Source organism: Coregonus clupeaformis, chromosome 15 (genome assembly GCF_020615455.1).
Source record: "Coregonus clupeaformis isolate EN_2021a chromosome 15, ASM2061545v1, whole genome shotgun sequence".
Taxonomy (NCBI): Eukaryota; Metazoa; Chordata; class Actinopteri; order Salmoniformes; family Salmonidae; genus Coregonus; species Coregonus clupeaformis.
The window spans coordinates 59965812-59987829 of NC_059206.1; the positions used below are offsets into that span (position 1 = coordinate 59965812).

General features: G+C 44.0%; 1 protein-coding gene across 2 annotated transcripts in view; it reads right to left on the reverse strand.

Annotated features, from left to right (window-relative positions):
* LOC121582552 (ephrin-A5) overlaps window positions 1–9042 on the reverse strand; it is a 58807-nt gene extending 49765 nt beyond the window's left edge. For both annotated transcript variants that reach the window (XM_041898426.2, XM_041898425.2), the window contains exon 1: window positions 7928–9042. In XM_041898426.2, coding sequence (XP_041754360.1) covers window positions 7928–8052 — 125 coding nt within the window. In that variant the 5' untranslated portion in view covers window positions 8053–9042. The remainder of the gene's footprint in view (window positions 1–7927) is intronic.
* Between the last annotated feature and the right edge of the window lie 12976 nt (window positions 9043–22018).

Sequence of the window (22018 nt, forward strand, 5' to 3'; positions counted from 1 at the left end):
TTCTGTCATTTCAAAAGCCACATTGACCCAAATTAAGTACCAGAAGCATTTCACAGATGCTTGGCTGTACCATCACATTTGTTTTATATTGTGCATACTTTCCTGCCAATTTGGATTAATTTTGAATAGTATATACTGGGGTCTATATACAGCTCCCTGTGCTTATGTGCCTGATTGGTGCCACTTGTGTGCCATAGACCGGAGAGACAGCCCTGCCATCGTCTCTCCCCATCAGTAGCACTGGGGGAATTCCAGCTAGCAACACTAAAACAGCCAAGCCGTCATGGCTGACCACACCCTTCTGGAGCTATCTCAGACTGACACTAACAACAATTATTACTAACTAAAGACAGAGGATGGGCCAGTCATCTCTGAGTAACCAGGCTCTAGACATTCCAGCTGCAGAGAGAACTGCTATGGTTAACAGAGGGAAAGAGGAGAGAGAACACAGAGGAGATCATTCCAATTTTCTTTCTGCCTTTTTCTCTCTCTCTATCCATCTTCCCCTGAATTGTACTCAGCCAATTTGTTCTATCCATTTATTTGATCCATTTGAAGCCTGCAGTGCAAAATGCAGCCTTCATTTCCTTTATCTCAGGGAATGTTCTATAATAGGAGGCATACAGTAGATAATACAGCTCACTGCAGTAGAAAGTGTTCAGACCGTACACTTTCATTGTGGATTCTCTTGTGGAGTCCATTTTCATTATCCTGGCCTTGGCCTACTGTACAAAGTTCTCTTTTATTATGAGCTTGTTATGCTAAAGTGTAATAGGAAGCCCAGATACAGTGCTTTTCAAAAGTATTCATCCCCCTTGGCATTTTTCGTATTTTGTTGGATTACAACCTGTAATTTAAATGGATTTTTATTTGGATTTCATGTAATGGACATACACAAAATAGTCCAAATTGGTGAAGTGAAATGAAAAAAATTACTTGTTTCAAAAAATTCAAAAAAATTAATAATGGAAAAGTGGTGCGTGCATATGTATTCCCCCCCTTTGCTATGAAGCCCCTAAATAAGATCTGGCGCAACCAATTACCCTCAGAAGTCACATAATTAGTTAAATAAAGTCCACCTGTGTGCAATCTAAGTGTCACGTGATCTGTCACATGATCTCAGTATATACAGTGAGGGAAAAAATATTTGATCCCCTGCTGATTTTGTACGTTTGCCCACTGACAAAGACATGATCAGTCTATAATTTTAATGGTAGGTTTATTTTAACAGTGAGAGACAGAATAACAACAAAAACATCCAGAAAAACGTATGTCAAAAATGTTATGAATTGATTTGCATTTTAATGAGGGAAATAAGTATTTGACCCCCTCTCAAAAGAAAGATTTCTGGCTCCCAGGAGTCTTTTATACATGTAACAAGCTGAGATTAGGAGCACACTCTTAAAGGGAGTGCTCCTAATCTCAGCTTGTTACCTGTATAAAGACACCTGTCCACAGAAGCAATCAATCAATCAGATTCCAAACTCTCCACCATGGCCAAGACCAAAGAGCTCTCCAAGGATGTCAGGGACAAGATTGTAGACCTACACAAGGCTGGAATGGGCTACAAGACCATCGCCAAGAAGCTTGGTGAGAAGGTGACAACAGTTGGTGCGATTATTCGCAAATGGAAGAAACACAAAAGAACTGTCAATCTCCCTTGGCCTGGGGCTCCATGCAAGATCTCACCTCGTGGAGTTGCAATGATCATGAGAAGCACCATCAAATCCATTATTTCAAAAATGGAAAGAATATGGCACCACAACTAACCTGCCAAGAGAGGGCCGCCCACCAAAACTCACGGACCAGGCAAGGAGGTTATTAATCAGAGGCAACAAAGAGACCAAAGATAACCCTGAAGGAGTTGCAAAGCTCCACAGCTGAGATTTGAGTATCTGTCCATAGGACCACTTTAAGTCGTACAGTCCACAGAGCTGGCAAACACGTTTGGTGTTCGCCAAAAGGCATGTGGGAGACTTCCAAAACATATGGAAGAAGGTACTCTGGTCAGATGAGACTAAAATTGAGCTTTTTGGCCATCAAGGAAAATGTCTGGCGCAAACCCAACACCTCTCACCACCCCGAGAACACCATCCCCACAGTGAAGCATGGTGGTGGCAGCATCATGCTGTGGGGATGTTTTTCATCAGCAGGGAATGGGAAACTGGTCAGAATTAAAGGATTGACGGATGGCGCTAAATACAGGGAAATTATTGAGGGAAACCTGTTTCAGTCTTCCAGAGATTTGAGACTGGGACGGAGGTTCACCTTCCAGCAGGACAATGACCCTAAGCATACTGCTAAAGCAACACTCAAGTGGTTTAATGGGAAACATTTAAATGTCTTGGAATGGCCTAGTCAAAGCCCAGACCTCAATCCAATTGAGAATCTGTGGTATGACTTAAAGATTGCTGTACACCAGCGGAACCCATCCAACTTGAAGGAGCTGGAGCAGTTTTGCCTTGAAGAATGGGCAAAAATCTCAGTGGCTAGATGTGCCAAGCTTATAGAGACATACCCCAAGAGACTTGCAGCTGTAATTGCTGCAAAAGGTGGCTCTACAAAGTATTGACTTTGGGGGGGTGAATAGTTATGCACACTCAAGGTCTGTTTTTGTTGTCTTATTTCTTGTTTGTTTCAAAGAAAAAATATTTTGCATCTTTTACATTACAGTCATTTAGCAGACGCTCTTATCCAGAGCAATTAGAGTTACGTGCCTTGCTCAAGGGCACATCAACATATTTTTCACCTAGTCAGCTCGGGGATAAGAACCAGCGACCTTTCGGTTACTGGCACAACGCTCTTAACCTCTAAGCTACCTGCCGCCCAATCTTCAAAGTGGTAGGCATGTTAAAGGAAGTAGGCATGTTGTGTAAATCAAATGATACAAACCCCCCAAAAAATCCATTTTAATTCCAGGTTGTAAGGCAACAAAATAGGAAAAATGCCAAGGGGGGTAAATACTTTTGCTAGCCACTGTAGCCACTCACCACACTGTACTACCTCTGATAGAGAGTGTGGTGCATAGAGGCCGTCAATACAGCAGCCTTCCCAGCCTACCGCTATACTGTCTGTCTGTCAGGAGGCTTAGGGACTCTTTAGGGCCTTTTAGCAGCAGTTCCAGAGGCTTTACTGCAGTCATTAGGGGCTGGGCCTGATTAATGTGAATGGTCAGGCAGGCCCTGGCTTTCTGGGGGAAGAACAGAGCGGGGTGAAGGGTCCCATAGGAAGTGTTTTGTGTCTCCACACAAAGGGAGGCTGACCTCTTAAGCCCCTTAGAGCCTCTCTGCTAATACCCTCACCGGAGCCTACAAAGACACAGGGATGCCATTTCACCACTCACATTTAAACAGCACACAAAAAGCCCCGCAGAGAGTTAAACCTTAAGAAACGGCAGAAAAGTGAACCTCGGAGCGCTGGAGTGAGACTTGGAGATTAGGGACTAGAGGGCTGGATTTGGATGGCCCGCGCATTTGAAATGGAGGATGCCGACTTGCTGAGCTATACCACAGATCAAGAATTGACTGAAAACAAGTTTACAGAAGCTGCTGAGAATATGATCCACACAAATCTTAACAGAAACAGCATGGCAAACACTTTATATCCAAATCCAAATGATTAATTGTGTGGCGCTCTGAATATTGAGTGTTGCTGTAAGGTAACAAAGAAATCCCTACCTACATACAGTAAACACAATAAATGTTCACTAACAAGACACTGACTTAAAACACCCTCCTCTCTTTAGTCGCTGTCAGTCAAGCAGTGGCAGCCTTGTTAGTTTGAAAAGAGCAACAGAGGCAAGGCACCTCTCTCTCTGCGTGCAGGGTCGCAGAGCAGTGGGACTGGCCGCTTTCTCCACAGGAGGACTATTTTCCACTTCACAGAGGGCCAGGACAGATCACCTCACTCTCTGACGCCAAGACATCCCTGAGAAGATGACTGCAACATGCCTGTCTCCATCCACCGGCTAAGCCGGGGCGGGGGTGGAAATACGGGTTTTGACCTCATGCAGGGGACCCATGGCATGGCCACTGTTTCCCCGTGTAACCCTGTGACCCCTCTCCGGAAGCTTCTGTTAACCCTGTGACTGTGTGTCTCGCTCCCGTTGTGTGCCCCTTCCCATTCGCCTCCTAACGTATTCACCCTCACAATAGCCCGTCACAACTACCTCTCTCTCTGCCACTCCCCTCTCCTCCCTCTTTCTGTCTGTCTCTCTAAGAGAATGCTGGCTATGGGCCGCTGAGTATGATAGGAACAATAGTGTCCTTTCACACGGTCCGGGCCAGGGCTGGGAGAGGGCTGCGGTCCTGAGACCCAGTCAATATTTGGACTCGGCTGCTTTTTGTGTTCATTTTTAATCCAAGCGGAACCACGCAGCAGGGAGCCGGGAAAAGGCTGAGGGGGAAAAATGAGGGTAAACACTCTGAACAATGCAAATGGAGCAACTCACAATGCCACTGGGATACTATCACAACATCACCTTGCCACAAACTGAAAAATGGTGTATTGTTTCTTAAGTGGAGATTAAAAACGAGCCGGAATAGAGAAAGCAAACAGCCAAGGTCATTTCGCTAAGTGGAGAACTATCTGTGTCTGTCAGGGCAAGGGTGTTATGAGGTGGAAAGAGATGTCACGGAGGCATTTTCACATTTCTGAGGTGTCCTTTTAAGGACTGCAAAATCTAATCATAGTATAACTACATCAAACAATTTCCTCAGAAAAGGACAAACACTTTTGATCACCGCCGGATAGTAACCATAGCTACCAAAGTAGTTGACCACAAGGCAGATAGATGACAAAGTATTTTGATTGTCTTCAATAGAAATATGTCACATCTGTTGTAGAAAGCTTTGAGGGGCATTATCGGAGCTTAAACTGCAGCCCCTGGGGTGACAGTGCTCTTGTAGAATGCTGGAATCCCTCTCCCCAGCTGTCAGGTCGTTAGTCCCATCCCAATGAGGCTCTTTGATGAGGATGGGTATCGGTTTCCATGGCATCGGAGACACAAACAGCAGGAAGATTAGGGACGGAACTCAGCCCTGATTCTCCACTGATCCCACCTATCAGCAACAAATAAACACCTTCGCCACGGCAATGGGTGCATGTGTCCCATATGGAGCCAGACAGTTGTATTAAAGCAACTATCAAACTAAATACAGGCCAGGTGGGGAATTGTCTAATGCCAACTGATTAATGTCCAATAAACCAATCATCTTGTTGTTAATTACACATGTATGAACACAATACTACTGAAGAAAATGCCTGAGTGGCCCCTCTACCCTGTATTAGCTACATTTACACAGCATTCACACTTGTATGTTAACCAACATCCATCCAAAGATACCACAGCCCATCTCTTCCAATCCTTACAAGACATTTTATTATGTGGCCGAGCAATTTCTTGAGCTAATTACTACTAATATAGCACATATTTTAAAGATGGGCATTTAAAATTATGCTGTCTTTAAATAAATAAATGTATAACAAGTCAAACACTCCGACTTATAATATTCATTGTGGCTCAGTGGTTTTATGTCTCCTCAACCAGATTGTGTTTCATTTAAGCACTTCATTTTATTTTAATTAAGGAGATTATAACGACATGAGCGCCTCACTGTCACTGATTGAGGAATTTGTACCTCCAAGCATGACTGAATCATCATCATAGTTAAACTCCTGCTCCACTGCTTTTGATTCCCACTGTTTGAGCGAATCAACTAAGTGCATCAGAATGTTGAGGTTTTTCTTGAAGTATTGGGAGGAAAATAGGAAGAATGTTTATTAGGCTTGCAACAAACTTGGCACAATCAAACATGTGTTTGAGACAATAAAAAATACATGAAAATGTATTCACCATTTCCATTTTTCACGAGTCACTTCATATTTCAATTTCAGAGTCCCTGTAGGGGATTTCATGAATGGCTGAGTATGGACTGCAGGACTGCCGCATTGGGTGCTGTTTTTCTCCTGTGGTCAGAAAAAAAGCCTCATCTGGAAGTTGTGACTATACCTCAGCAGGTTGCGAGCTCTGATGGCTGAGTATGGTTACATTACCCAGCAGCAAACTGGGGCCCAAGGTCTAACACAGAGAATAGACATTATACGGCAGGGCCAGGGGCCCCTGAGTCTTTGCATGGTGCACGGTTACATTATACAGTGGGGTCGGGTTTGGATTAGGCCCCTGAATGAGAAAAGGAGACAGTCATTTAGTTACTTATTTATTTACCCGAGGAGCCCTATTCTCCTCAGACAAAACCCAGGCAGGGTGCCGTTGCATGGCCGTCACAGATCCTCAGAGGAGAGGTAGGTTCTGCCCCAGCTTTAACCCTGACTACAGTCCCCTCTGTGCTGCTCTGTGATGGTTATCCCAGGGCCTGTTTGGTTACCGCAGAGTGTGTGACCTCAGCATGTGTGTGTCTCTCCCAGGAGCATGCACCACGCTGGGCCTGGGCCACTGCTGAAATACCCCGCTGTGTTCCCCTCATTGTCTGCCCCAGTGTGTGTGTGTGTGGGGGGGGAAGCTGGGAAGCTTTTCCATATTTTTTTAGGCAGGAGCTGTTGGAATGAGCTGAGGCCACTATGGGAGTACATCAAAGATGTTATCTGTTCCAGGAAAAGTAGTAAAGAGCCAGGGCCTTTGATGCCACCACATTTGCATTTTATATTTCACCTGTTCCCTTTCTTCTCTGAACTAGTTAATTACACCCACTTTACCTCAGGGTTACCACAAAAAGACAAACAAGTACAGCATCATATGTTGACTCTGTGCAAAGCAAATCACCCCAAATGACCAGTTTCTTCTCCCCAAGCAAAAATAAACTATTTTGAGGAGTAATGCCGAAACTGTAACTGTCAGGAAAAACCTGATCAGGTACAACGGTGGTGATGAGTTAAGCATGACACAAAACAAAGTGATACACTCATACTACAACCTATTTGCTGAGGTGCAAGTCATCCAGTGTGAATAACTGTTGAGTCACCAGAGCTGTAGGCTCGATGGGATTAGAAATGCACAATTAGCACCTCTGTCAAATAGAAGTCACATCTGCCCATTCATTACAGTGGGTCATTCCAGCTTTACTGAGCCATTGCTTTACCCTTGTGAACACACTAATTGGCAACTTTGACTAATTAGAATACAATAGAAACGGCAGATGGCAACCTAACCTACTACTAAATATTTTTTGGATTTTATTGTAGAACCACATACAAAGGCTTCAATGACATGTTATAAGCACACACAAGCGCTTGCAGTTTATGTGCGTCATAAGCAAAACGCCTTATATTTTTCCAAGTCAAACTGGCAGATCATATTTAATCTCATTCAAGGCAACATTTTAGATGTGTTTAACCCTTCATATATACAGCCATTGGTTTAATCAATAGTGGTACACAGTCGCAGAGAATTCTAACAGAAATCAATAATTTTCCTACTGCCGACGCAATAAAAGTGGACGCGGTAACAATCCGCCTTAGCAACACAGAATATCGTAAATTATCACACTAACACCCGATTTTCCATGAGTAAAATTATAGCTAAGAATGTCTACAAGGAAAGCCCTTCTCGGCGAATTCAGCAGAACCAGTATAATATTATCTATGGATAATCATTTTGGTGTATTTACAGTATAGGATATAAAAATCGAAAATAATTTTTTTTTAGATAACATGTATGTGACGCAACATACCATTTTTGTAAATTAATGCCGTTGTGCAGCAATAAAATGTATGTTTATAGGCTATAGCCAAGTGACCATTGATCAATGAATCATAGTGAGAATTTTCCAAATGTATGCTGTTACAAATGTCATATTTGGTCCACGGGCCATCCACTTCCAACCTATGTCAACAATGAAGTTCATGCCGCATGAAGTTGGTGACCCGTGGCGCGTCCCTGACACACCTTGTGATTACGCACGAGACTCACCTGGGGTTGGTCCGGTTCCAGTAGACCGCATAGCGGTCGGACACCACCTTGGAGGCCGGCTCTTGGCCATATGCACACATCCATAACACCAGGGAAACGAAAACGATCATTTCCACCTGCGGCATGGCTCCCGAACTTGGCCACGCCAAAGTCCCTCTCGATGCACCGTCTCGCGCGGTAGAATTATTCGAATGAACAGACTGAGTGAAATGATATTCCCATCTGAAGGCTTTTAAATTATAATTTCCTTATATCACAGTTGATTCCTCTCTGGTTATAACGAACTGATTGGATTACTTTGCGAGGCAGTTATTGTGCTGAAGCTTGAATTGACATTTGGGAAAAGTTCAGTATTTGCATTCAGTTTTGAAAAAGCACATTTGCATTCAGTTTTGAAAAAGCACAATCAGTTTTTTGTGGAATACAAAATAATTGCAATTGGTGGAAAAAATTCACTAATATTAGTTGAGGGTCCGTTTGAAATAAATACTATTTCAGTCAATGCTCGTATCATGTATTCATAGCAAAAAGCGCATCCTCTTCAACCGCAGATGTGGGATGCCACAAATATTATAAACATGAATTTAGAGCATTAAAAAATGTATCCTGTAGTAGGTCTACCATGAATAGCCTTTTAAACACAAATGAGGATTTATTCTCTCATCGGATCAAGTATTATTTGCGCACTAATAGTTTCTGCAACTATAGGTTACGCAGCTATAAAATGCTAATTTTCAAGGTAATAACAGAGTAGTCCATGCATAAATCTGGTATTAAATTGTTCAAGAACTTTGGAATGATATGTAACTCAAAAGAACCAGCGCGCTACAGACAGTTCCGTGTCTTCCTTGACGCTGTCCTCCCTCGGATCTGTGTCAGTGTCTTCGGCGTTGTCGCTGGATTGTCACGGCTGAATAACTAGGATCAGCTCTTTCCTTACTCGGACCGGAGTCGTTCAAATGTGCCGTGGCAGAAAACGAGTTTATAACAACCTCAGCATGGACGGAGATACTTCGATGTGTCGCATGAAACGAGGCAAATGTAAGCAGGCTCGGTGGAAAGTCGTGTAGTTCGGCCTGAAGAAAACTAAGTCAGCGCCCGCTCCACCATGCATGCATACTCCCCCACTGTGCCAGCGCGGGTACAGTTTCAGGCTTGCGCACAATCTCATTGGTTTGAAATGTGAATGATGGGCGTTTCGCTTACAAAAACAACATCCCTCCTCATGAGGAGGTACATCTGCATCCTCAAGCGACAGATCATTTATTTCACATGGTAGACCTACTAGGCATTAGGGCCACGGATCCTAAACGAGATAAGAACGATCTGATATCAGCTCAGCTCGGCATGTCGGTTTACAGGTTTACACCTTTCACCCAGGTCCATACTGTCTTTACGCACACAAAGTATTTTGAAATCAACAATGTTTTGCATTATCCAGCATTGTGGCAACGGATGCTACAACTAACTACTGAATCTTTGATGCCCACGACTGTCTATTATCATCCATTGAGCTCCAATAGTTGATTTACTACAGGTTTAGCTCCTATTCAATTCCATAAGGTATGCCACTGTGTGTCTAATAATGAACAGTTCTGATAAACATGTAAACGCAGTGCACTCTGCATTACTTCCCCAAATATTTGTCAATGTTTGCCTACTACGCATTCAAAATTCAACCATTGGGCAAGGGCATTTGCAAAAATGTTCTGTCTTGCAGATTTTGCAGCCTGTCAGAAGACTGGTGCGCGGTCTCATCGGTTTGCGCCCCTGCCATGCTTTACGCATTAGCCATCCAATGTTACTTGGCGCCCCGCGGTGGAGATAATGAAAATCGCTTCTTGGAGAGCAGAAAGGTAGGTTATAAATAAAGTAATTAGATCAAATATCAGGTAAACAAAATACATTTGATATGTGTTCTATATTTTTTTATCAAGATGATTATTTTAGTAGTAGGGCCTATTGCTAAGGTATTTTCTTGTTATTGAGGTAACATACCATCCATCAGACAGCATGAGGACCATTAAGGCAGTAGTAGACACAGGAGGGTGTGAAAACATCATCCCTAGTATAACCAGTACCACGAAGGAACCTCATCTCAAAGCCTGGATAGTCAACCAGAACAGTATGCAGTCATTAATCATTCAAGATCCAGAATATCTCAACATTCCTAACCCTCAAAACAGTCATTAATGATCATGGCCAGTGTTCTAGCTGGAATTGAACTTGGCTCTTTCATAGTCACATGCACATTCCAAGGCTGAGATCCCACTCACATATGTTGCCCAGTAATATGTTAAACAATATATCTTTGCAGAATAGATAGCCTGTGCCTGCTTTTCATACACAAATACACGAGACCATTCTATTGATGAAATCTAAGAAGGGTCTTTTATGTACAAACTATTAGCACAATCATACAGGACAATTAGTGTAATATGGTCCTCCTTGGGTTGTGTTTAACTCACCCTGTGTTTGTTTGGGTGACCAGTCTGTCTATGGGTGGTCACACCAACATGCCCAGTTTCTCACCCAAGCAGACTAATCCATGAGCCTTAACCACCTCATCATCTCCCCAGCTATAGCGCTTGTCCTTCTTCTTTCACACCCCATATACACCCCATATACATCCATGTTACCAGCGACAATGGAGTCATTATAAATTGGGGTCAGTAGGGCTGCAGTGTGCAGTGATACACAGCGCCACATTCTATTGTGCTCTCTTTCTCATGACCTTGTGTGGATGCCTCTGTCACACACACAAATAAATGTGATCTCTATCTGCCTCCACATATGAACTACATGTACATATCACACACACAGAGGGACAAGGAGTAGATTGGATCTGCCGTGCACAACTGACAGAGATTGCACACAAAGGGCAGCGATGGGGAAAGGGCTTATTTTGACCTTTTTTTTCTATGGGTTATTAATATTCCTCATAACCCATTGCCATCAAACTGTCACTATGTGTTTGTGTTGTAATACACTCATAATGCCCCTAGAGTCCTATTCCATTAGCAAGGGATAAGCAGGCAGTAATCACATTGTAGCTGTGTATGAAACCAGATTCCCCCAACACATCTCATATCCTCTGATAATCTCCAATGTAATGGTTATGAATTCACTGATGGCCGTCTCCCTGTTCACCAATTGGTGGGTATTGAAGGTGTAAGATACAGCATAGAGCCGGGTTACCCTGAGTTTGGTTTACTGCTGGGTTGTTCTTGCCTGGCTAACACCTGGAGAGTCATTACAAAGGATAGTCATATGATCTATGCTAGAAACTGAATGATGAATGGAAATGTCTCTCTCTTTTTCTTTCTTTCTTTCTTTCTTTCTTTCTTTCTTTCTTTCTTTCTTTCTTTCTTTCTTTCTTTCTTTCTTTCTTTCTTTCTTTCTTTCTTTCTTTCTTTCTTTCTTTCTTTCTTTCTTTCTTTCTTTCTTTCTTTCTTTCTTTCTTTCTTTCTTTCTTACCTTTTTGTCTTCCCCCCTTTCTCTCCCCCTCTTTCCTTTTTGACCGTGTCATGCTAATGCTAACTCCTCATGGAAAAGTAAATGTTTATCTCTCTCCCGGTGGAGCAGCTTATTTCTTGATCTCTCCCCATCGCTCCTCTGTCTAAAACTCCACTGTGACCCATTCCAGCTGGCCACCCTGCTCATACAAGACTATAGCAGAGGTAAGACGACTGGTAGCCTCTAATGAGAGGGAGAGAGAGAGAGGCTGAAAATACACAAGTGGTAGAGTAACAAAAGTTCAGAGAGAGAGGAGTGTATATGAGATGCAGGGAGGCAAGTTGATTTAGATTCAGAAAGCTGTGGGAGGTCTGATCAACTCCTGTTGAGCTGGGACTCACAGGTCTGTGTGTGGCACCTAGGTGAACTATTTTGTATACATGCCCTCTGGAATACAAACATACACACAGAAACACACACACAAACACACGTCTTGCATGTTTATGGACAAACTAATAACTTCACTCCATGCATGTTTTCATAAGCGATAGTTCCCTGGTTCAAGGTAAGTAATGCCTGTGACCCATTTAAGGCTTTGCTGTTTAAAGTCATTGTAAAGAAAATGAGGACTGCTGACATTGGAATGCCAGCTATTTCAGTGGGGGAAGTTCTCACCAGATTTCTACATTTCCACATATCTTGCAGAGGCGTAGGGTGAGGATCAGAGTCGCAGCTGTGACACTGGTGGGGGAAAGAGTCACAGCTGTGGGTGTCTGCTGTTGGAGAGTAAGAGTGGGTCAGAGCCAATCAGCCTCAGGCAGTCACATAGTAGAATCAATGTCCAATCATCATAAAATAAAATTATATTTGTCACATGCTTCATAAACAACAGGTATAGACTAACAGTGAAATGCTTACTTATGGGCCCTTCCCAACAATGCACAGAGAAAAAAAGAGAAATAATAGAAAAATAGAAAAATAATAACACAAGGAATAAATACACAATGAGTAATGATAACTTGACTATATACATGGGGTACCAGTACTGTCAATGTGCAAGGGTACAAGGTTATTGAGGTAGATATGTACATATAGGTAGGGATAAAGTGACTAGGCAACAGGATAGATAATAAACAGTATCAGTAGCGTATGTGATGAGTCAAAAGAGTTGGTGCAAAAAGGGTCAGTGCAGATTGTCCGGGTAGCTATTGGTTAACTATTTAACTAACTATTTAGCAGTCTTATGGCTTGGGGTTAGAAGCTGTTCAGGGTCCTGTTGGTTCCAGACTTGGTACATCGGTACTGCTTGCTGTGCGGCAGCAGAGAGAACAGTCTATGACTTGGGTGGCTGGAGTCTTTGACAATTTTTAGGGCCTTCCTCTGACACCGCCTGGTATAAAGGTCCTGGATGGCACGAAGCTCGGCCCAAGTAATGTACTGGGCCGTATACTCTACCCTCTGTAGTGCCTTGCCAAGCAGTTGCCATACCAAGCACTGATGCAGCCAGTCAAGATGCTCTCAATGGTGCAGCTGTAAAACGTTTTGAGGATCTGAGGGCCCATGCCAAATCTATTCAGCCTCCTGAGCGGCAAGAGGCGTTGTCATGCCCTCTTCACGACTGTGTTGGTATGTGTGGACCATGATAATTCCTTAGTGATGTGGACACCGAGGAACTTGAAGCTGTCGACCTGCTCCACTACAGCCCTGTTGATGTGAATGGGGGCATGCACGGCCCTCCGTTTCCTGTAGTCTACAATCAGCTCCTTTGTCTTGCTGACATTGAGGGAGAGGTTCTTGTCCTGGCACCACACTGACAGGTCTCTGACCTCCTCCCTGTAGGCTGTCTCATCGTCGTCTGTGATCAGGCCTACCACCGTTGTGTCGTCTGCAAACTTAATGATGGTGTTGTAGTTGTGTGCGGCCACGCAGTCATGGGTGAACAGGGAGTACAGGAGGGGACTAAGCAAGCACCCCTGAGGGGGCCCCCATGTTGAGGGTCAGCGTAGTGGATGTGTTGTTGCCTACCCTCACCACATGGGGGCGGCCCATCAGGAAGTCCAGGATCCAGTTGCAGAGGGAGGTGTTTAATCCCAGGGTCCTTAGCTTAGTGATGAGCTTGGAGGGCACTGCGGTTTTGAACGCTGAGCTGTAGTCTATGAACAGCATTCTCACGTAGGTGTTCCTTTTGTCCAGGTTGGAAATGGCAGTGTGGAGTGCAATAGAGATTGCGTCATCTGTGGATCTATTGGGACAGTATGCGAATTGGAGTGGGTCCAGGGTGTCTGGGATGATGGTGTTGATGTGAGCCATGACTTTCAAAGTATTTAATGGCTACAGATGTGAGTGCTATGGGGCAATAGTCATTTAGACAGGTTACCTTGGCATTCTTGGGCACAGGGACTATGGTGCTCTACTTGAAACATGTAGGTATTACAGACTGGGTCAGGGAGAGGTTGAAAATGTCAGTGAAGACACTTGCCAGCTGGTCAATGCATGCTCTGAGTACATGTCCTGGTAATCCGTCTGGCCCTGCGACCTTGTGAATGTTAGCCTGTTTAAAGGTCTTGCTCACATCGGCTACAGAGCGCGTGAGCACACAGTCGTCCGGAACAGCTGGTGCTCTCATGTATGGTTCAGTGTTGCTAGCCTTGAAGCGAGCATAGAAGGTATTTAGCTCGTCTGGTAGGATCATCAGCTCATTCATCTGTTCATATTGCCCTCTGTCCACTGATAACAGTGTTCTCTCATCAGTCACACAGTTTGTTAAGTGAAAATAGCTTTGTTCAAGGACACAATATAAGATCAGCTTTGTTCTAAGAATAAAAAATGGTGCACTGTTGAGTGGTTTTAAATGGCCTACAGGCCACCTAAAACACTAGGAGGCTCTACTGATCCACACCCATACCAGTATGGTTTAATACAGTCTGTCTGGGGTTTTGGTTGCTTCTGACGACCGAATAGAGATTGATCCAGCTCTGAAACAAAGCACAAAATGATCCAGACATGGAATTAGCCTTATCAGCAGCTTTTGTGGTTGCCAATCTTTAATAACTGGTTAATTATGCATCATACACTCAAACACACATCTAAACCCCCTTAATGAAAAGGTCTGGAAATGAGTTTTGCTCCTTTTATTCATTGCCCTTTGATCTGAAGAGTTTCAAGTTGAAGTAGGTACTTGTTCATAACAGGACTATAGGGAGAACTCAAAGCGGTGTAAAATTGATCTGAGGCCACTAGCGTTGAAGGGGCATCAGTTCATGTCTCCCGTCTAATGAAAGGAGTGGGGATCATGCGGTGTGGGATTGTGATACAGGGTCTAGGGGAGAACAGGAGGGAATACATGGAGGAAAATGAATGTCTGTCTTCACTTCTGACAGACACCTGATCCTCCTTCGGGATGGGCAATCGGCTGTGTGTGAATGAAACAGACACTTTTCAATAAAGAAGAGAAGCCAAAGGTGGCCTTTAAAACACGCTCGGAAAACACATGCCTTGTGCTCCGGTCACACATGTATAGGGGGCCCAAAATTGGTGTTGAAACATTTAGGCTTAATAAGAATGCCTATTCAAGGGTACACTGTAAAACATAAGATATGTTGATGTAAGGATATGATACAGCCATGGATGGAAATTAAGATATCCCTCTAGCCTGTGGCTAGTACTTTTCAGACTAGGCTAGTAGAAAATGTGCCCAACTAGCCCGCCGGCAAGAGATATTTTGTTATCTTTTAAAATTGTGGCCTACTAGCGCTGCAGGCCAGTTTCCAAAATCCATCCCTTGATACAGCATTGTTGTTACACATGTGATACATTGTTTGGTGTAAGAGTTGGACAAGTATGCTACAATGTTCTTATAACTACACAAGCTACATAATAATAATAATATGCCATTTAGCAGACGCTTTTATCCAAAGCGACTTACAGTCATGCATGCATACATTTTTTGTGTATGGGTGGTCCCGGGGATCGAACCCACTACCTTGGCATTACAAGCGCCGTGCTCTACCAGCTGAGCTACAAAGGACCACATGTACATGTAGCGGTATATGCTTGATACAACTGCAGTGCGTATGGGTACATTTACATTTTAGTCATTTAGCAGACGCTCTTATCCAGAGCGACTTACAGTTAGTGAGTGCATATATTTTTTTCATACTGGCCCCCCGCGGGAAACGAACCCACAATGCTGGCGTTGCAAGCGCCATGCTCTACCAACTGAGCTACAGGGGACTAGTGCTACAGGGGTAGTGCATGATCCTATACCCCCGTAGCAGTGCAGCAGTACTGAGAAGTCAGACCTCATAGGAGTGAGTGGAGTCTGTTATGGCCTTAGGTTGTTTCATTAAAGCCTTGAGATGAAGCAGCCTGCCAGGTGAAACACTGAATAATCCATATGGAAAGGTCAGACTAGCCATTTGGAAGTCAAAACCCTTTTATTTATCTTATTCATGAGCTTATTTGATCGTTCTAAGTCACAAAACTGACATGTATTCCCATTCAATATATACAAATGTAATACCCTGTTAAAACCATGTATTAGAAACACTTTGTTTTACTACAGCTTTGCTGTTGAGCCTATTTTGTAATTGCATTGCATGAAACAAATGTGTTTACTTTCATGTGCAAACTTCAAAGAAATTACATGTCAATAATTTGAGAGTCACTGTTGGTTGAATTCTGTAATGCGCTGTCCACTTAATTATTTAGACCTTTACGTTTCAAGTAAACTAAAGTAACCTGGTTTGGTTTAGCCAATGGCCAATCGTGTTAACTCTGGGTTTGCTGTGGCACAAGAGACTTTTATGTTTCTGCTCGAGATGTGAGAAGAGAGACACGGACGCTGTCGTTGTTAAGTTTAAACTTTTACATCTGAAGAGACTACGAACTGAATTAGCAAACAGACTGTTGCTTAATTTTACTTACCTGTTACAAATCTATCGAATTTACCTGAATTCGCCTGCGGTGGAGGATTTAGCCATCGTCATGTCAACAAGAGCTACCCTAGGTTTTGTCAGATTGAGAGCTCAAGAGGACGGTTTAATTTTGAGATGAGTTGAGGACTTATTTCGTGACCTGGACATCTCTTCTGTTGCATGCTGGGCATTTTCCGCCATGGATTATAGATAGGCATCGGCCTTGGAATTATTGTTTCAGGGAGTTCGGTACCATGAGTAACATTGGATTTCCATTCCTTTTGCTGGATCATTCGTCATGTCTTTGTTGGGCTCCAACGCGGGCCTACTTTAGTTTGCAAGCTTGCTATGTCGAACAGAGTCAATTGCTGAATTTTATAAGCGTGGACTCTAATACCCGGGTGTTTTCTATTTTTATTTCTATATGCTGTAATTGATTGTATTGTGTAACCGATCATTTTTATTTGTAATACATCCAAGTCAAATTGCAGTCAGTGTATGGTTGTATTTCATTGTCATACTGCAGTTATTCTCATTGCATGGGAGAACATTCTGGAAACAGTCATCTAAACCTTTAAATATCTATTAGTAATATCCCTAGCCTCTTGCATTTTTCATACAAGTTAATTTACTGAGATGTCCTTATTCCCATGCTGTATTCCTATGCCAGTATTCCCATGCAGATTTAGACTAGTCGTGGTGAGAGGGTTACTCAAGACACAAGATATAACCCTATGTGTGTTTTCATTGGTTTTGCTCATGCAATAATTGAGATACATCTTTTTTAAATGTCTTTAAAGCCACATCCTTTATTAGTCTTTAACTATCTTTAAACAAAGCTTAAGTCCTCCAAAGGTAGTGTATTTGTTTAGTTAATCTCCCAGGGAATCCTAAAGCCGCACATACGGTGAACAATCAATGGGGGATTAAGGGCAAACCGAGAGGAGCTCCTTAAGGGATACACGGGGGGCAGAGTTTTTGGGAGGAGAACCCATGCTTTCGTACGTACAGTGAACAAATTCCATTTAATCCCTGGTTTGTGTCCCACATTGGTCACATGATTGTAATAATGTAGTGAGAGGCGAATAGGAGGAGGCAAGAACAGGACCACAGTCATAGGGAAAGGGAGGACCTGGTTAGTGTACCATGCTATGAATGGATTCCCATAGTGGGCTTCGTTAGCAAGTTACAAAGAGTAGGTTCCTCTTCTACACCCCCAGATCTCAGAAAAAAACGATGTTTCTGTGTGTGAGGTTAGGTAAATGGTTCAGACTAGGTTGCTATAATTCGGCATAGCATAGCAGTATTACATAAAGCGTTTTTGGCCAATATGATTAGAAATAACGGAAGGCTTAAACTGTAGCAATGGCTCACACAGTCATCCTTTGAACCATTCCAGCAGATGCATACAGTCATTTGCATATATTCACATAAACACACACACACACACACACACACACACACACACACACACACAGTGTGAGAGAGTGACACACCACACACATGACCTCACTGTGTCACTGTAAACAAATTTTATGACCTGTGGATCAGCAAAAGTCTGAGTGGAGCTGTGGTTCACCTCTCCTCCTCCAGCTGTGCTCCCCAAAGGCTACCACCCCCCCACACACACACACAAACGCACACAGGAGAAGGGGCTTTTACAGGGCTGTGTTTTCCTTTCACAGGAGAATATGAAACATGCTCCCCTGGGTTAGAGTGAGACTCTAATGAGGATAGGGTGAGAGCCGGGTCACAGTGACTAGTCGCTCTGGCGCAGCCCGGCCGGTCCCTCCTCAACAACCATGTCTGTTCTGTGGTGGGAGAACTGAGAAGATAACAGCGCTGAAATCATACTGTGGTATTTTCTGGTCTAAATTTGAGTTCCATTTGACAATGACAAATGGAATGGAGAGTGCTCTAACCCTGGAGGTCACAGTGTTACAGTTTATCATTTGTACATTTGTAGGTGTAAATTTAGATATGATAATTATATGAAATGAAATTATATTATATACTCTGTGGATATGCTATACACATTGAAATTGGTTCAGAATACAGATAAGTATACTGTAGATCAGGGTTCTTCAATTCCGGTCCTGGAGGGCCGAAACACTTCTGTTTTTTATTTCTACCTGGTAGTTAATTGCACTCACCTGGTGTCCCAGGTCTGAATTACCCCTGATTAGAAGGAGAGCATGAAAAACAGAGGTGTTTCGGCCCTCCAGGACCGGAATTGAAGAACCCTGCTGTAGATAATAGTTCAATGCCATGGCAGTATACATTTCTTTGTGATGGTTTATCCTTGTGTCTGTAGCTACACTCTTAGAAAAAAAGGTTCCAAGAGGGTTCTTTGGCTGTCCAGGTAGAACCCTTTTTGGTTCCCTCTGTGGAAAGGGTTCTACATGGAACCCAAAAGGGTTCTTCTGTCACGCCCTGACCTATAGAACTCTTGTTTGTTGAGTCAGGGTGTGGAAATCTATGTTATAGATTCTATGTTTAGGTTCTAGTGAGTCTATTTCTATGTTTGGCCGGTTGTGATTCCCAATCAGAGACAGCTGTCGCTCGTTGTCTCTGATTGGGGATCATACTTATGTAGCCCATTGCCTACGGTGTATTGTGGGATGTTCCGTGTTAGGCTTGAATGTGTATATCCTGAGGACTTCACGTTACATTGTTTCTTGTTTTGTTTATGTTTATTGAGTTAAATAAACATGTACGCTTTTCACGCTGCACCTTGGTCTGACCCGCCTCTCAACGATCGTGACAGAAGATCCCACCAAACGAGGACCAAGCAGCGTGGCCAGGAGGAGCAAACACCCTGGACACAGCGGGAGGCTACGTTGGTAGATGTCCTCCTCGGTTGGGGGAAAATCACAGAGGAGGAGGCCGTCCGTTACGGTAAGGCAATGAAGGAGGAAACCCGGCTAGGAGAGGATCAACGGCGACATCAACGGTGCCGGCCGAAGAGGAAGCCAGAGAAGCAGCCCCAATAAAAAAATTTGGGGGGGGCTCACGGGGTGGACGACGAGGCAGCAGGAGGCCGTGAAAGGGCTGACTAGAGAGGAGGAGGCCGCTATTTTAGAGGTCCTCCAAGACCTACGGATCGAGAGTCTGAGAGAGGAGGCCACCACGTTACGGGGGCTGTTAGCTCAGAGGGAGCAGGAGTTATCCGTTCAGAGGGAAGCGCTACAGGAAGCTCAAAGGGAGAAGGAAGTAGTGGAAGCAAGGAGAGAGGAGCTGGTCAGGCAACAGAAGGAGCGTGTGTTCATAGAGGAACCTAGGTATGCGGAGATACGCACTGTGGCGCCAGTGCGCATTCACAGCCCAGTGCGTCCTGTGCCAGCAACCCGCACGTGTCGTGCGAATGTGGGCATCCAGCCAGGACGGGTTGTGCCAGCTCTAAGCTCCAGACCTCCAGTGCGCCTCCACAGTCCGGCACGGGCCGTGCCAGCTCCTCGTACCAAACCAGTGGTGCGTGTGTCCAGTCCAGTGCGGCCCGTGCCTGCTCCCTGCACCAAACCAGTGGTGCGTGTCGCCAGCCCGGTAAGCCCCGTACCTGCTCCCCGCACCAAACTAGTGGTGTGTGTATCCAGTCCGTCACGCCCTGACCTACCTATAGAACTCTTGTTTGTTGAGTCAGGGTGTGGAAATCTATGTTATAGATTCTATGTTTAGGTTCTAGTGAGTCTATTTCTATGTTTGGCCGGGTGTGATTCCCAATCAGAGACAGCTATCGCTCGTTGTCTCTGATTGGGTATCATACTTAAGTAGCCCATTGCCTACGGTGTGTTGTGGGATCTTGTTCCGTGTTAGGCTTGTATGTGTATAGCCTGAGGACTTCACGTTACGTTGTTTCTTGTTTTGTTTATGTTTATTGAGTTAAATAAACATGTACGCTTTTCACGCTGCACCTTGGTCTGACCCGTCTCTCAACGATCGTGACATCTTCAAAGGGTTCTCCTATGGGGACAGCTGAAGAACCCTTTTAGGTTGTAGATAGCACCTTTTTTTTCTAAGAGTGTATGTGACTGTATTGTAATAGAGCATCTCAGTCACACAGTAGAACAATCAGAGGGGCAGCAGCAGAGCAATTATGACTGCATTTCCTCCCTCGCCTATTGGCACTTCATGAATATGGCTGTGATTTAATTTTCCAATTTGGTCTGAATAAAATTATAATACATTGAGCAGGCTATTGTTGTTTTCCCCTCTGCCAGCTGTGATGGAAGATGAATGCTGTCGCAATTTCAATCTCCTTCCCTCAACTAAATGGTCAAATTAGATCTGTGCATGGTTATGATACACTCTCTGTACCATGATGGCTTCATCAGTACATGTCTTTGGGCCAGTAACCGAAAGGTCGCTGGTTCGAATACCAAAGCCGACAAGGTGAAACATCTGTCGAAATGCCCTTGAGCAAGGCACTTAACCCTATTTGCTCCAGGGGTGCCGTACTACTATGGCTGACACTGTAAAACAACACATTTCACTGCACCTATCTGGTGTGTGACCATAAAACGTCTTTATTTTATCTGTATTTTTATTGCAGAAGGTGGTGTTTGTGTGTGTGCATGCGTGTGCTTGGGTCAGGAAAACAGTGTGAGTTTGCATATGATGTATACACGTCTCCCTGTCTCCAAATTGCATGAAAAATAATGTTCTCAGCTCAGACAGAATTGAGCATCACTTTGAACTCAGTTCTGAAAATAAGTATTCTCTGAAGTTTTTCTGGTGCGTTTTCCAAAGCCAACTCTGTCTCTAAAGCCAGGAGATTAGAGAGACAAGCAGATGAAACATCACAATTATTGAAATAATATGCCTCTTATTGCCACTCAACTCTGAGTGAGGAGTCAGTCTCTCTCCGCTCGATATCACCTCTGTGTTAAAAATGAAAAGTATTGATCCCTTTTACCTCAAGCAGCTTGGCTGCTGTATCAGCTGCCAACACTCACAACCAGGCCCTAGAATGATACACGGTGTGGGCCAACAACCATCTCACAGTTCATTGCAGGCGACACATTTGCAGTCAATATGATTTGGGCCTGAGTTGAGCCCAGTCTGCTGCTGTCCTATATGTTACCATGATAACAACCTTATCTATGGGATGACCAAGGCTTCTCATGTCACACCTGGACATCCATGGTGGCTGAGATAGTGGCGTTGCCCAGACGTGACCCTTTGTTTCCCCTTGCATACCACGCTGGTGAGATCTGCTGCTATGTTGACTGGAACTGGGTTCACACTGTAATCTTTATGGAAAGCAGACAGCCTATTTGAATCAGCACAAACAGACCTTGTCATTGAGGAAGGTAATGCAGTGAGTCGGTGACAGGCCAGATTCTGTTCTCTCTGGACCTTACTCCTGACTGGGCTGTGTGTCTGTTCTCTAAGCTCACAGGCTGCCACTTAGATTTGTGTGACCTATAATCGAATGACTAGGTCTGGTGACCAGCAGCAAGACTGGCACACATTCATGCCCGGTATATATGAATGTTAGTGAGTAATGTCTCTGTCAATATGATGGAGACGTCACCTGTTCCATACTGATGAAGTGTGTGGTTCATAGTGCAATGCATAGGCCACAGTTCAGTGTCTGACCAGCAGAAGTAACTTAGAGTTTGCAGGGTGTGGAGATGGTATATGTAACGATCCCTGCAGTCTGAGTCGGTTTCTGTCTGGGTACTAGTTTTTCTGCTCGGGATCTCCAGTTTCCCGAGGG